The sequence below is a fragment of the Colius striatus genome, chromosome 25 (genome assembly GCF_028858725.1).
Source record: "Colius striatus isolate bColStr4 chromosome 25, bColStr4.1.hap1, whole genome shotgun sequence".
NCBI classification, from domain to species: Eukaryota; Metazoa; Chordata; class Aves; order Coliiformes; family Coliidae; genus Colius; species Colius striatus.
In genome coordinates this window covers 4,237,511-4,250,238 of record NC_084783.1, presented here as the reverse complement: position 1 = coordinate 4,250,238, position 12,728 = coordinate 4,237,511, and the positions used below count along the sequence as shown (strand labels likewise).

The 12,728-nt window shown below is 43.6% G+C and overlaps 1 protein-coding gene across 4 annotated transcripts in view; it reads left to right on the top strand.

Moving 5' to 3' along the window:
- Positions 1-12,728, top strand: part of ARHGEF18 (Rho/Rac guanine nucleotide exchange factor 18) — a 56,380-nt gene that overhangs the window by 32,036 nt on the left and 11,616 nt on the right. For all 4 annotated transcript variants that reach the window (XM_062014942.1, XM_062014941.1, XM_062014943.1 and 1 more), the window contains 11 exons: positions 344-594; positions 1,294-1,419; positions 2,681-2,798; positions 3,214-3,462; positions 4,284-4,360; positions 6,718-6,896; positions 7,278-7,369; positions 8,293-8,481; positions 9,114-9,245; positions 11,402-11,523; positions 11,906-11,962. In XM_062014942.1, coding sequence (XP_061870926.1) covers positions 344-594; positions 1,294-1,419; positions 2,681-2,798; positions 3,214-3,462; positions 4,284-4,360; positions 6,718-6,896; positions 7,278-7,369; positions 8,293-8,481; positions 9,114-9,245; positions 11,402-11,523; positions 11,906-11,962 — 1,592 coding nt within the window. The remainder of the gene's footprint in view (positions 1-343; positions 595-1,293; positions 1,420-2,680; positions 2,799-3,213; positions 3,463-4,283; positions 4,361-6,717; positions 6,897-7,277; positions 7,370-8,292; positions 8,482-9,113; positions 9,246-11,401; positions 11,524-11,905; positions 11,963-12,728) is intronic.

The window sequence follows — 12,728 nt, the reverse complement described above, 5'->3', positions numbered from 1 at the left end:
AACTAAAACTGAGTGAACATTCTCAGTGGTGGGCATAAATCCTTCTATTAATGATTTTAAGCAACCCATAGTTTTCAGTATGCCTGTGTAAGCCACAAAGCCCAGCTTATACAATTAGGGAATAACTCAACTGCAGCTGAAGCCATCATTAAGTAAGTAGGCTGTCACTGTTTGGCTGGGAAATTAACAGCACAAATTTAGGAGCTTCACATCAGTGATGCAAAGACTGTGGTGAAAAAGGTGGTGCAAAAGATGGTGGCTTTTGGAGCTTGCTCTTTTGTGTCTCATTTATGTGCTGTGCAGTAACTAGTGACTACTGCTTTTTCAATTTCTCCTTGCCCAGAACTAATGCAGACTGAAATGCACCATGTTAGGACACTGAAAATAATGCTGAAGGTATACTCCAGAGCCATGAGAGAGGAACTCCAGTTTCCAAATGCAGTCATTAACAAGCTCTTCCCCTGCGTGGATGAGCTGCTGGAGATGCATGGACAATTTCTGCTCCAGTTAAAGGAGCGACGAAAGGAGTCCTTGGAAGAAGGCAGTGACCGAAATTATATCATCCAGAACATTGGAGACCTCTTGGTAAAACAGGTGGGAATGAAATTCTGTCAATGGTGTTGATACATTTCTAGAAAGCTAAATGTAAGGTTTAAGTTACATTATGCAAAGACTGATTTAATACTGGTTTCAGGATTATTTACCCAGTGTAATGTGTGAGGCTGAGTCCCAGGAATATATCTGGTCACAAGTAATGTGAAATGTTCATTAAAAGTTCTCTGTGTGTGTGTGTGTAAGCATGTTGGGGGGATGTGTGACTGTAGATGATTTTATTTTTCATCTGTTCCAAAAGGAGAGTAACATCTTCCTGATGTCCATCCCAAACATGGGCCTCCTGCATTTAATGTCAAGCTTCTTGGTCATGACCTTTAACTTGTTACAGCTTTAGCATCCATTGTGGTGTGGAGTGAATGCAACAATTTCTTTCATATATTGGGACCATTTTTTGCCCTTCACCTTTTACAGTCTTCAGTCTTTTTTACCTGCAGAGGCCCAGAGATCCCTTTAAAAACTCTCATAGTGACAACCATCATTTAGTATTTGGTTGTCTGGTTGTATTCCAAGCTCTGAGCTGTCACACTGCACACATCTCTCATTCCTGCTACAAAAGAAATGGAAATATTGAAGAAATGTCTCCAGAAATTGGTTACCATAAAACCATGTTAAACCTGAGTCTTACAGTTGAGTTTACTCTTAATGATTCCTGCCTTTCATTCGTATCTTTCCAATTAGTTTTCAGGTGAAAATGGGGAGAGAATGAAAGAAAAATATGGTGTGTTCTGCTGTGGACACAATGAAGCTGTCAGTCACTATAAAGACCTGCTCCAAAGCAATAAGAAGTTCCAAAACTTAATAAAGGTAAATAACAGGCAGGAGCCTGCCATTCTGTGAGACTGGGATTGAGTTAAAAGTGTTTTAAATATATTTAAATACACTTGACCACTTCAGGTTTTCCTTTTTACTTGAAGATCTCTTAAATTTAAATGAGCAGGGTTGGAATCATGTTCTTATTGTTTGAGAGGTTGCTAGCTTCTTGTATGTTAAATCTTTGGAGCTGTTTGGACACAAAGCCACAATTAGCAGGTGTTAAATGTGAGACAGGCCCTTGAGAGCACCTAGGACTGGGGAGCAGAGTATTTGTTCTGTTCATGGCTTTATCACTGAGTGCCTTGTGTGTGGCCATCTTTGTAAATTGGCTTGATAGTAAATCAATTGAAAAAATTCTTGATGAACTACTGTAGAGAAGCTGATATTCTTAGTCAGGTCTTTCCCACTTTGTCATCTTTCTAAAACCAGAAGACTGGCTCCCTGGTGGCTTGTTTATCTGCTGCACACTATAATGGGCAGTTAATAGGCAGGGCTGAAGAGACATGGCCAAAGTGGAAGCTGTAACCTGAACCTGAGATGGCATTGCATGGTCTTAAGTAGTCTCATTTTTTCCAGTCATCAGTAAGTGATACTGTGTAAACTTTCCAGCATCGCTCTATACCTACAGCTCTTTGTAACCAGCTGCCTTGAAAAGGCCTTCACTTCCAAGGAACTGAATAAGTGACCAGAGTTTTAAAATGTATATCCTCAGTCCTTAGAAAGAACCATCTTGGTACTGTATTCTGCTCTCAGGATTGTTCTGTACCTGCAGTCAGAGTAATGAGTAGGATGCTGATGCTTTACAGTCTTCCCTTTCAACAGAAACAGAATGGATTTCTGTCAGTTGACCTACTGGTGAACATGCAGTGATAAAATAAACACTTCATTTATTCATTATTGACCTCATTTGGCTGTGAGGTGCTTGGCTCTAGTTTTAAAAATATAGTACTCTTCAGTGGATTTAAGGACTGATCCCGTTATAAAGTGCAACCAGCTTGGCAGTCAAACAGTTTGGGTTTGGAACTTTCTCTGCTTGGCTCCAGCCTTAATTAACAGTAGTTGGAAATAATACCTGAAGTATTTTCCAGTAATAAAAGCAGATGCTTTGATGTTATCAGGAGCTTTGGGTGTTTGTGGCCCGATGCCTAACTGTACAAACCAGCTTTGAGACAGAAAAGATGTGAATGGAGAGGCGAAGGGGTTAAAAGAGCAGCATGTACAAGGGCTGTGATGAGTCTGTCTTGTGTTCTAGAAAATTGGCAACTGTTCCATCGTGAGGAGACTGGGTGTTCAGGAGTGTATCCTGCTGGTTACACAGCGCATCACCAAATACCCCGTCCTGGTGGAACGCATTATCCAGAATACAGAAGGTAGGTGGTTTCGTTTTACCTTGAAGCCTGACAGCTGTCTGTCAATCCCATGTTTTACATGCTGCTTCCTCAGACAAGGAGGGACAGGCTGATACTCCCTTCTGCCTCCTTTCTCACTTCTTTGTTAGCTAAAGATGCTGTTCTAGGTGCAGATCCAGATCAGTCTCACCTCATCAGAAGATCAAGAGCAGTGTTCTGTTTCAAGTCTGCAACCACAAAACCATAGTGGTTAAGCCTGTCAGTTAATTAGAGATTTAGGGCTTTAGGATATTTTATGTTATGTTATTTTCAAACTTAAACTCTTAAGAAATACTGGTTAGATGTTCAGTTTGGAGCTTTCACATTAAAATACATTTGAGTGTCTCATTCCAGGGTTGAAAATGTGTCTGACTCTGCTACTGTCTTTTTTTCTTAGCTGGAACTAGAGATTATGAAGAGCTGACCCAGGCCCTGAGTTTAATTAAGGACACAATCACTCATGTGGATGCCATGGTAAATGAGTGTGAGAAGGGGCAACGCCTTAAGGAGATTATGCATAAAATGGAGCTGAAATCATCTGGGAAATGCAAGAATGGTCTTTTCTTCCGGAAGGATGACATGGGGCAGAGGCGACTTCTGCTGGATGGGATGCTCTACTGGAAAGCTGCATCAGGGCGACTCAAAGGTACCAGGAACTGCAGAAGTACAACCAGGAAGCAAGATACTTTTTTCTTAAACTCTTTGTTTTTTTAGTGACTGTTTAGTACTGATCGATTGAGTATGAAATAAGATGGCAATAACCTTCTTGTTTAATAGGATATTGGAGGAAATAGCACTTGTTCTATTCTTGGCTTGTCCAATAAGCATCTCTATAATGGTGCATGATAAGTTCCTTATGTTGTTTGCTTATTATCTGTGGGATCTGCTTTCCAATTCAAGAGGGAGGGAGGTCTTTAGATGGATGACAAAGCTTTGAGTCATACCGACTTAGTCTCCTGTGGAAAGGCATTATCTTGTGTGAGCTCTGCTTCACACTTCGGAAAGATTGTGTCATGTCAAGCCCATGACACCTTCATTCTGCATAATGTCTGTTCTGCCAGAAAATCAAAACAGTGCCCATCAGTAAATATTTTAACAGCTTCATTGCTCAAGTGTTCAAGCAGAAGCTTCAGCGGCACATTGAATGCAGCTAAGAGTAGGCGGTGCTGCAGACAGCTGCAGTTCTAGAAGAATCTGCTGTTGAGGGAGACATTCTCTTGTGAGTGTTTCAGACAATGTGTAGGATGCCTGTGGAGGTGTTTTAAGTCTTTAAATCATCTCTATTTGTGTTGTGCTGGTTCTGCATGACTGCAAGCTATCCATGGACAACCCAAGTGGAAGGCAGTTGCAGACCCGATATTGCAAATGTGCCTTGACCCACTGAACATTTAAATCAAGTGATTTGTGAGTCTGGAGCAGTCCTTCAGCTTTAAAATCTTCTCCTTTTTCTTTCCTCTGTTACTGCAGATGTTCTGGCAGTCCTGTTAACTGATGTTTTGTTACTCTTACAAGAAAAGGACCAAAAATACACGTTTGCATCAGTGGTAGGTATTGTTCTCCTTATTTGATACATTCAATTAGAACATTTATGAAAGTGACAGTAACTACCAAAGAAATCCAATTAGAGGGGTTAGATACTTGTTTTGGTTCAGAAGGATAATTAAGTTAACAAACCAGTCAACTGTTATAGAAATACTTTTTCTCTGAAGCAATTCTGGTATTTGTTGGATCTCTGCTGCTGTCTCTTAGTGCAAAATAGAGTTCTCTTGCATCAGCCAGTTCTAGTTGCTACATCTCCTGAAGCCTTAAATATGTTCTAAGGTTCACTGCTTCTTCTTTTCTTGAGCTGTGACTTTTTCTTTCCCTTGAACTTTGTTAGGCTGCCATTTTATACAAGTCATGTTAAACGTGGTAGAACTGTGCTTTGAAAGGCACTTGCAACTAAGGTCTTTTTCTGTTTGTTAATGCCCAGGAAAAAAACCTTCCATTTCAGTTAAAGACAAGGTAACCAGGATCATGGTAGACTAAAGATGTACTGAGGGCAGAGAACGTTCCTGAAGTAAATGTAATAAGCACTAAATGCAAATGGAATTACTAGGTTCTCTTCTAGGGCATTTCCATAGGTGTCCTCAGAGCAATTAATTGTGTACATTTTGTCCTGATCTAGTTCAGTTATGGCTGTAAGAGAACCAGCAACAGAGAAGCTACTTTATGTAATTGTTTTCTTGGCTGTAACGTTTTTCAAGACATTAAGATTAGAGTTCAATTGTAATAGCAAAAGCTATTTTGGTGACCTCACAGCTGTAAACACAACTGCTTTTCAAATTACCCCTCTAATGCACAGAGTGGGGATAGTTTCACAATTGAGGATGGCTGGAAGTTGTTTCCTCTAGAGCAGCATTGAGCAGCAGTTAATTTTATGACACTGATAGATTAATTCTGCTCTGTTTTGCAAAATGCATCAGCACTATGAGCAGAAGAGCAAGTTCATAAACAGGAGAAACACACTGTTAATGTCTCTCAACTGTTATGATAGTTCAGAAAGCTCAGGCAGTGTGGCTGGGATGAGTGGAGGTGAGGTGGATGGAGAGCTGCTGAATGACAGAGCCCAGAGGGTGGTGATCAATGGCACAGAATCAAGTTGGAGGCCTGTGGCCAGTGGAGTTCCACAGGGATGGGTTCTGGGGCCAGTCTTGTTCAACATCTTTGTCAACCACCTGGCTGAGGGGACAGAGGGACCCTCAGCAAGTTCCCTGCTGGCACCAATCTGGGAGCACTGGCTGGTTCCCCAGAGGCTGTGCTGCCATTCAGTGGGATCTCAACCAGCTGGAGAGTTGGGCAGAGAGGAACCTCATGAGGTTCAACAAGGACAAGTGCAGAGTCCTGCATCTGGGAAGGAACCCAGATCTGTCCTGGTGCTGGGATTCCTCTCAAGATGCAGGACTCTGCACTTGCCCTTGGTGAACCTCAGGAGGTTCCTCACTACCCAACTCTCCAGCCAGTTCAGACCTTACTGAATGGCAGCACAGCCTCTGGTGAATCAGCCAGTCCTCCCCTTAGAGAACTTGCTGAGGGTCACTCTGTCCCCTTAGCAAGGTCATTGGTGAAGATGTTTAACAAGCCTATTCCCAGACCCATTTCCACTCCTGTGGAACTCCACTGGCCACAGGCCTCCAACTCAACTGGAACTGCAGTAATGCTGCTCAGAGAAGTTGGAAAACCCTTGTGTTCCTGATGTCTGCTTCATGCTTCAGTTTTCTTACCATCACCAAATGATGCTGTGAAGGTTTACAAAGTTTACATCAGTTTTACAAAGTTTTTGCCTCTGGGGAGAGTATCTTTGTAGGCCACATGGACAGACCTATGCTAGGTTTGAAGCATAGACAGGTTTTTAGTAACTAATAATCCCTCATTTGTTTCCATTGCAAAGACTGACAGATAATCCAGTTAATCCTTGGTTACACAGTATGCTGCCACCTCGGTTTATTGTTCACAGGCCCTGATGGCATGCTGTAATACCTCTGTGTTATGATTTCATTTCTTTTGTAGCTCACTTGCCAACTTAGAACTTCAAACTCTTCCATTGGTTCTCTTCCACTTCACATGTGTCATTAAGGTGTTTCTTTTCTTTCTCCAACGTTGGTCTTCCTTCTTTTTGAGCAAAAATTTGTGGACCCAGTGGGAGTCCTCAGGTGTTTCAATTGATACTTGCTTTAATATTCCATCAGGTACCATTCTTCATTCCATGTTTTCATGTGTGACTGATGAGTAAAAAAAGACAATGTCAAAAGTGTTGTGGGAAAAGGCCATAGAAGTAAAGTTGTGGTGGCAGGAGAAGCCAGGAAGCACAGACCCTAAAAACACGTGTTGTAGTGCAATAAACCTATGTTTTGTTTTACAGGACTCTAAACCACCAGTTATCTCGTTGCAAAAGTTGATTGTAAGAGAGGTGGCTAATGAGGAAAAGGCAATGTTCTTAATTAGTGCTTCCTTAAAAGGACCAGAAATGTATGAAATTCACACAAACTCCAAAGAGGAGAGGAACTCCTGGATGGCACACATCCGCAGAGCTGTCGAGAGGTACGTCCTGAGGGAGGGTGCAGGGACCTGATTTCTTGCTCCTGAGTCTTCTCAGGACTCACAGGTGGAAACTTATTGTAAAAATCCATTTGCCTATCCCTAAACTTTCTCTGTAAGACTGAGGCATAAGATTCTGTTTGTTCACTGGGGAAAAGCCACTTGTGAAGATGCAACAAAAACCAGCCAGAGACTTTATTCTGCTTTTTTAAAACAATAAACAATTCAATTCCCTGATGGCAGATGCAACAGGGCTTTGGATGAGTGAGGAGGATGGACCACAAGATAAACAACATCCTAAGCAAAAGCTTCAGGTTGAATCCTGGAAGGGTTTTAAGTGATGTAATGTGCAAATAAAACTTTCCTGTCTCCCCATCTGTACAGCTGCCCTGATGAAGAAGGAGGGGCGTTTAATGAGCCTGAAGCAGAGAGGAGGCTGGCTGAAGCCAGAGCTGCTAAGTTAAAAGATTTTCAAGGTAATGACTTATTTATATATTCCACAAACTGCTTCTCAGCATCCTTGGTGATTTATTCCTGTCTTTTATCACATAATGTGATCAATTTTCTCCTTCGTAACTCTTTCAAGATAGTGTAAGATTATATAGAAGTAGTTAAGTTAAATCAAAAACAGTGGGCAGCAGGGTGAGGTAGGTTCTGCTCTCCCTCTCCTTTGCCCTGGTGAGGACTCACCTGGAGTCCTGTGTCCAGTTCTGGGCTTCCCAGCTCCAGAGGGACAGGGAACTGCTGGAGAGAGGCCAGTGCAGGGCCACCAAAATGCTGAGGGGACTGGAGCATCTTCCTTATAAGGAAAGGCTGTGGGACCTGGGGCTGTTCAGTCTGGAGGAGACTGAATGGGAGATCACATTAATACTGACTATATTAATAATATATATATCTCTCAATATCTCACTGGTGGGTGTCAAGAGGTTGGGGCAACACTTTTTTTCTATTATCTCCAGTGACAGGACAAGGGGTGATGGGATGAAGCTAGAACACAAAGTTCCATTGAAACATAAGGCAAAACTGTTTCAGTGTTTGAGTGAGGGAGCCCTGGCCCAGGCTGCCCAGGGAGGGTGTGGAGGCTCCTTCCTTGGAGGGCTTCAAGACCCTCCTGGACACGTTCCTGTGTGACCTGATCTAGGTGGGACCTACTTTGGCAAAGGGGTTGGACTGGATGAGCTCTAGAGTTCCCTTCATAGCCCCTACCACTCTGTGATTCTATGATTCTAAATAAGTTCAATAAGGTGTATATGCCTCATGAATTTTCCCCTTAAATGTTCATTACATCTCTGCATTTGATGCTCTGACCATACAATGAAAACCATACAAGTCTTCCAAATTGAACAGTGTACTCTGATGGTGATTAGGAAGGCAGAACTGAGTTTGTTTCTTCCTTTAGAGCGTTTGAACATGAAAGATGACCTGATTATGCAAAGTCTAACTGAGAAGCATCAGATTTATCTAGAAATGTCTGAAATGAATGGCTTTGAAGACCATTCCCAAGGATCCCGATCTAGGCTGCTGCTTCGAGGGGATATCTCAGAAAATCTCCAGGGAGAGGCAATTCTGAAGTCTGCAGTGACAGAAGGTAAATGCAATGTAGGAGTATAGATGCATTCACTCTGCTGCAGGGGTGGGGATAAGCACATAGGATCTAAATACAGGTCCTGAAAACCATCCTGCAAAAATAGCTTAATACTGTTATATAACACTCTTCAGACTCCCTTATTCTCAGAACCAATCCCCAACAAAGGCAAAGTGCACCTCTGCTCTGGTTTTAGGTGAAAGACCTTCCCAACAGCTTGATTCTTTTTAGTTTGAAGGATCAACCGATGGCATCTTAGGATGTGTCTGTCCACATCCAAAAACACACCAATCCTGAAACACAGTATTATAGGAAGGATATAGATTACAATAGCATATTCACAGGTAATGTGTATTTTGGGGAGAAAAAGAAACTAAAACCAAACACTGAAGACTTGATAATCTTAACTTGCAGTCAAGAAAGAGGTCATCTTTATATGTGCAATATGAAGAGCATGTCATAAAGAGCTAGTCACAAAGGAAAGTTCATCTCTAGTGCAGGAAATCTCTCCAACTGCCTGGGCTTTTTAATGTACTTGATGTTTGAAATTGTTTTTCTTTTAACCTGTTAGCATGATGCATTTGTCTTGCTGCACACACACAGCTGCTTACATGAAATGTTCTCGTCTTTCCTAGCTGAAAATCTCCAGAACCTTATCTTCACTCACTTAGGCAATGCATCCTGCCAGCCTGAAGATGGCTCAGGACTCCCCAGGAGAGCAGAGACTTTTGAAGGATCTGACAGTAGTCCCTCAATTTCAAATAAAAGTAAGAAAGGAACCATTCATCATTCTTCTGAGCTTCTTAGCTCCTTACTGTGTGTCTCTGTACAGAGAATAAGTGCAGTGTTAAGTGAGGCTGTGGTATAAAGCAGCTTCACTAGGCTTTAAAAGGAGGATAATAGCCAGCTTCTAGCATGTGGTATTAGCATGTTGTATTTGTTGCAGCTGTGGTGGTTTAGCCAGGTGTCCACCAAGTCTTAAAATCACTCCCCCTCCTAAACTGGCCAGGAGAGAGAGAGATATAACGAGGTGTTTGAGTTGAGATAAGGATGGACAGATCACTGAGATCTCTCAGTGATCTCTCTGAGATGTGTCACACATCTGAGATGTGACACCAATTGAGATCACTCAGCAATTGATGTTACAGGCAAAACAGACTCAACTTGGGGAGAAAAAGGTTTGATTTATTAAAGGAACAATAAAAGCAGGGAGATGAGAAATAAAACTGAATCTCAAAACACCTCTTCCTGGGACTCCCCTTCCTTTCCTCCCAGCGGCACAGGGGATGGGGGTTGCGGTCAGTGCATCACAGACGGACTTTGGTGCTGCTTCTTAGGGGGAGGCCTCCTCACACTCCTCACTGCTACACTGTAGGGTTCCTGCCATGGGAGATTGTCCTCCACAAAATTCTCCAACATGGGTTCTTCCCATGGGGGCAGCTCCTCACACCCTGCCCCAATGTAGGTCATCCACGGAGAGAACAGTCCTTCAGGTACCAGCTGCTCCAGCCTGAGTCCCTCACAGTTTCACAAGTCCTGTCAGCAAAGCTGCTCTGATGTGGGCTCCTCTCTCCCCACGGGCTCCCAAGTCCTGCCAGGAGCTCGCTCCAGGGTGAGCTCCCCACGCAGTCACAGCCTTCTTCAGGCATCCACCCGCTGCGGCCTGAGCTCCTCCAGGGGCTGCCCGTGGGTCTCTGCTCTCTGGGGCTTCCATGGGCTGCAGGGGCACAGCTGCCTCACCATGGGCTGCAGCACAGGGGAGTCTTTTTCAGGGCCTAAGCACCCTCCTCCCCCCACTTCAGCACTGACCTCGGTGTCTGTGGAGATGTTTTCACATTCTCCCTCCCTGTTGCTGCTGCAGTTCAGCCACTGCCCAGCAACTTCTTCTCCTTCTCAAATACATTAATCACAGAGATACTGCCTCAGTCACTAATTATCCAGGCCTGGCTCAGCTGTGGATCCATCTTAGAATTAACTGTCATCAGCCCTGTCAGCTCCAGGGGAAGCTTCTGGCAGCTCTTTGTTTAAAGAAGCCACCCCTGTAGCCCTCCTGCTACCAAAAACCTGACCCAGGCAAAACCACTACAGCTTCTGATACCAACAGCAGGGAGCAGAGGAGGGTTCTCAGTGTTGTGCTAACCTGTACTTTCTGATTACCACAGTTCCACACAGAATTCCAGCTTTGCTGTAAAAAATAAGCTTGAGCTGAAAATGTAGGAAATGTGAATTCAGCTGCCTGCTTTTACTTTTGAATTGTGAAAGCTTTTCTTCACTTGTATCTGCACAGTCACTAAAGGGGTTGCTGAATCCTTGGATTAAATAAACATGTCTTTTTGGCACAAGTGATTTATCAGTTAATTAATGAAATGAGTGGAAATACTACATGCCATTTGTCTCCATTTCTGCTTTATGCATTTGTTGAAAACCAAAAGGGTCTTTATTTCACTGCTTGTTAATCTCCAGAGTACTTTTCTGTTGTCTCTGAAAGGCTCTATATGTCTGTCATACTAGAGGTGCTTTATATAGTATGGTTTCTCCTCCCCTCCTCCTTCCACACTTGCAATGATGCTGCTCTGAACAGAAATTTTCTGCTAAGAAGCATTCCTTGTTATGAACTTGCAGTCCTGGTACCCACAGACAATCATTTTCATGCACACCTTGTGGCTGCTTCACTTAGAACATTGTAATTTGCAGTTACTCCCCCTGTTTATTTTAACCCACTCTCAAGTTATTATGGTTTTTTGAGCCATCCTCCTCACCACTGCTGTGTTCTCTTCCACTCTGAATCAGCATGGAGAAGCCATGCAGTTGCATATTAGTTCTTGCTTCAAAGTCTCTTCTTTGTTTTCTGCTTGCTCTGTCACACAATGAGTTTTCACAGGCCCTGCACTAACTGAGCTATTTGTGTCCATTGTTCCTTCAGGTGGTAGCTTTAGGAAGAACAGTGGTGGCGACCAGAGACAGTGGGACTGGAGAGGCCCTGCAGTAAGTTCAGATGTGCAACTCCATGACCTCCTTTCTGATGCAGAAGAAGGATCTCAAAATGTATGTTGGGGCTTATGTGTGATTTAATTGCATTTCGTCGTGTTCTTCATAATAGTGGTGCAAAACAAACCTCACAAAGTTAGAAGTTGTAATAGGGGGTAGGGCTAGACTGTAAAAGAGTTCTGTCAAATTAAGGATGTTTTGTGGGGCAAGTTGTTAGCTTAGCACTTGAGAAGCATTTCTTCATTTGATGCTGTACTGTTAATGCCAGCTTTACTCACCACACATCTGTTTCAGCCTCTGGTTTAAGTGGTTGTGATATGTGTCCTTCAGAGCATGGGAGCAATCTCACAAAGGGATGAACCCTTCCAGCTTGTGCTGGCAGCACTAGCAATGCCCACCAGCTGTCTGCAGCACAGGTGATGGTTTTTGTCTTTTACAGAGTGATGGAACAAGGCTGGATGACAGCAGTGGTTTTCAGACCACCATAGAGTCTCAGGTATGTTACTTCTCTTGGGAATTCTAATGGTAGAGGCATATTCTAATAATAGCATGCAAAACCAAACCAACCAACCAAGAAAAGAAATCATCTAAAACCTCAGTGTTTTTAATGGCTGTGGAACCACAAGCACATTAACAGCCTGTACCTTATAACTCCAACACCATTTACCCCAGAGGCTGTGCTGCCAGTCAGCGGGATCTCGACTGGCTTGAGAGTTGGGCAGAGAGGAACCTCATGAGGTTCAACAAGGACAAGTGCAGAGTCCTGCAGCCGGGGAGGAACAACCCCCTGCACCAGGACAGATTGGGAGTGACCTGCTGGGGAGCAGCTCTGCAGAGAGAGACCTGGGAGTGCTGGGTGATAATAAACTGACCATGAGCAGCCCTCGTGGGCAAGAAGCCAATGGCAGCCTGGGGGCATCAAGCAGAGTGTGGGCAGCAGGGTGAGGGAGGTTCTTCTCCCTCTCTACCCTGCCCTGGTGAGGCCTCATCTGGAGTCCTGTGTTCAGTTCTGGGCTCCTCAGCTCAAGAGGGATAGGGGAGTGCTGGAGAGAGGCCAGTGCAGGGACACCAAGACGATCAGGGGAATGGAGCATCTTTCATACGAGGAAAGGCTGTGGGACCTGGGGCTGTTTAGTCTGGAGAAGAAGAGCCTGAGGGGGGATGTTATTAACATTTATAAATATCTAAAGGGTGGGTGTCAGGAGGTTGGGACATCCCTCTTTTCTATAGTAGATAGTAACAGGACAAGGGGTGATGGGATG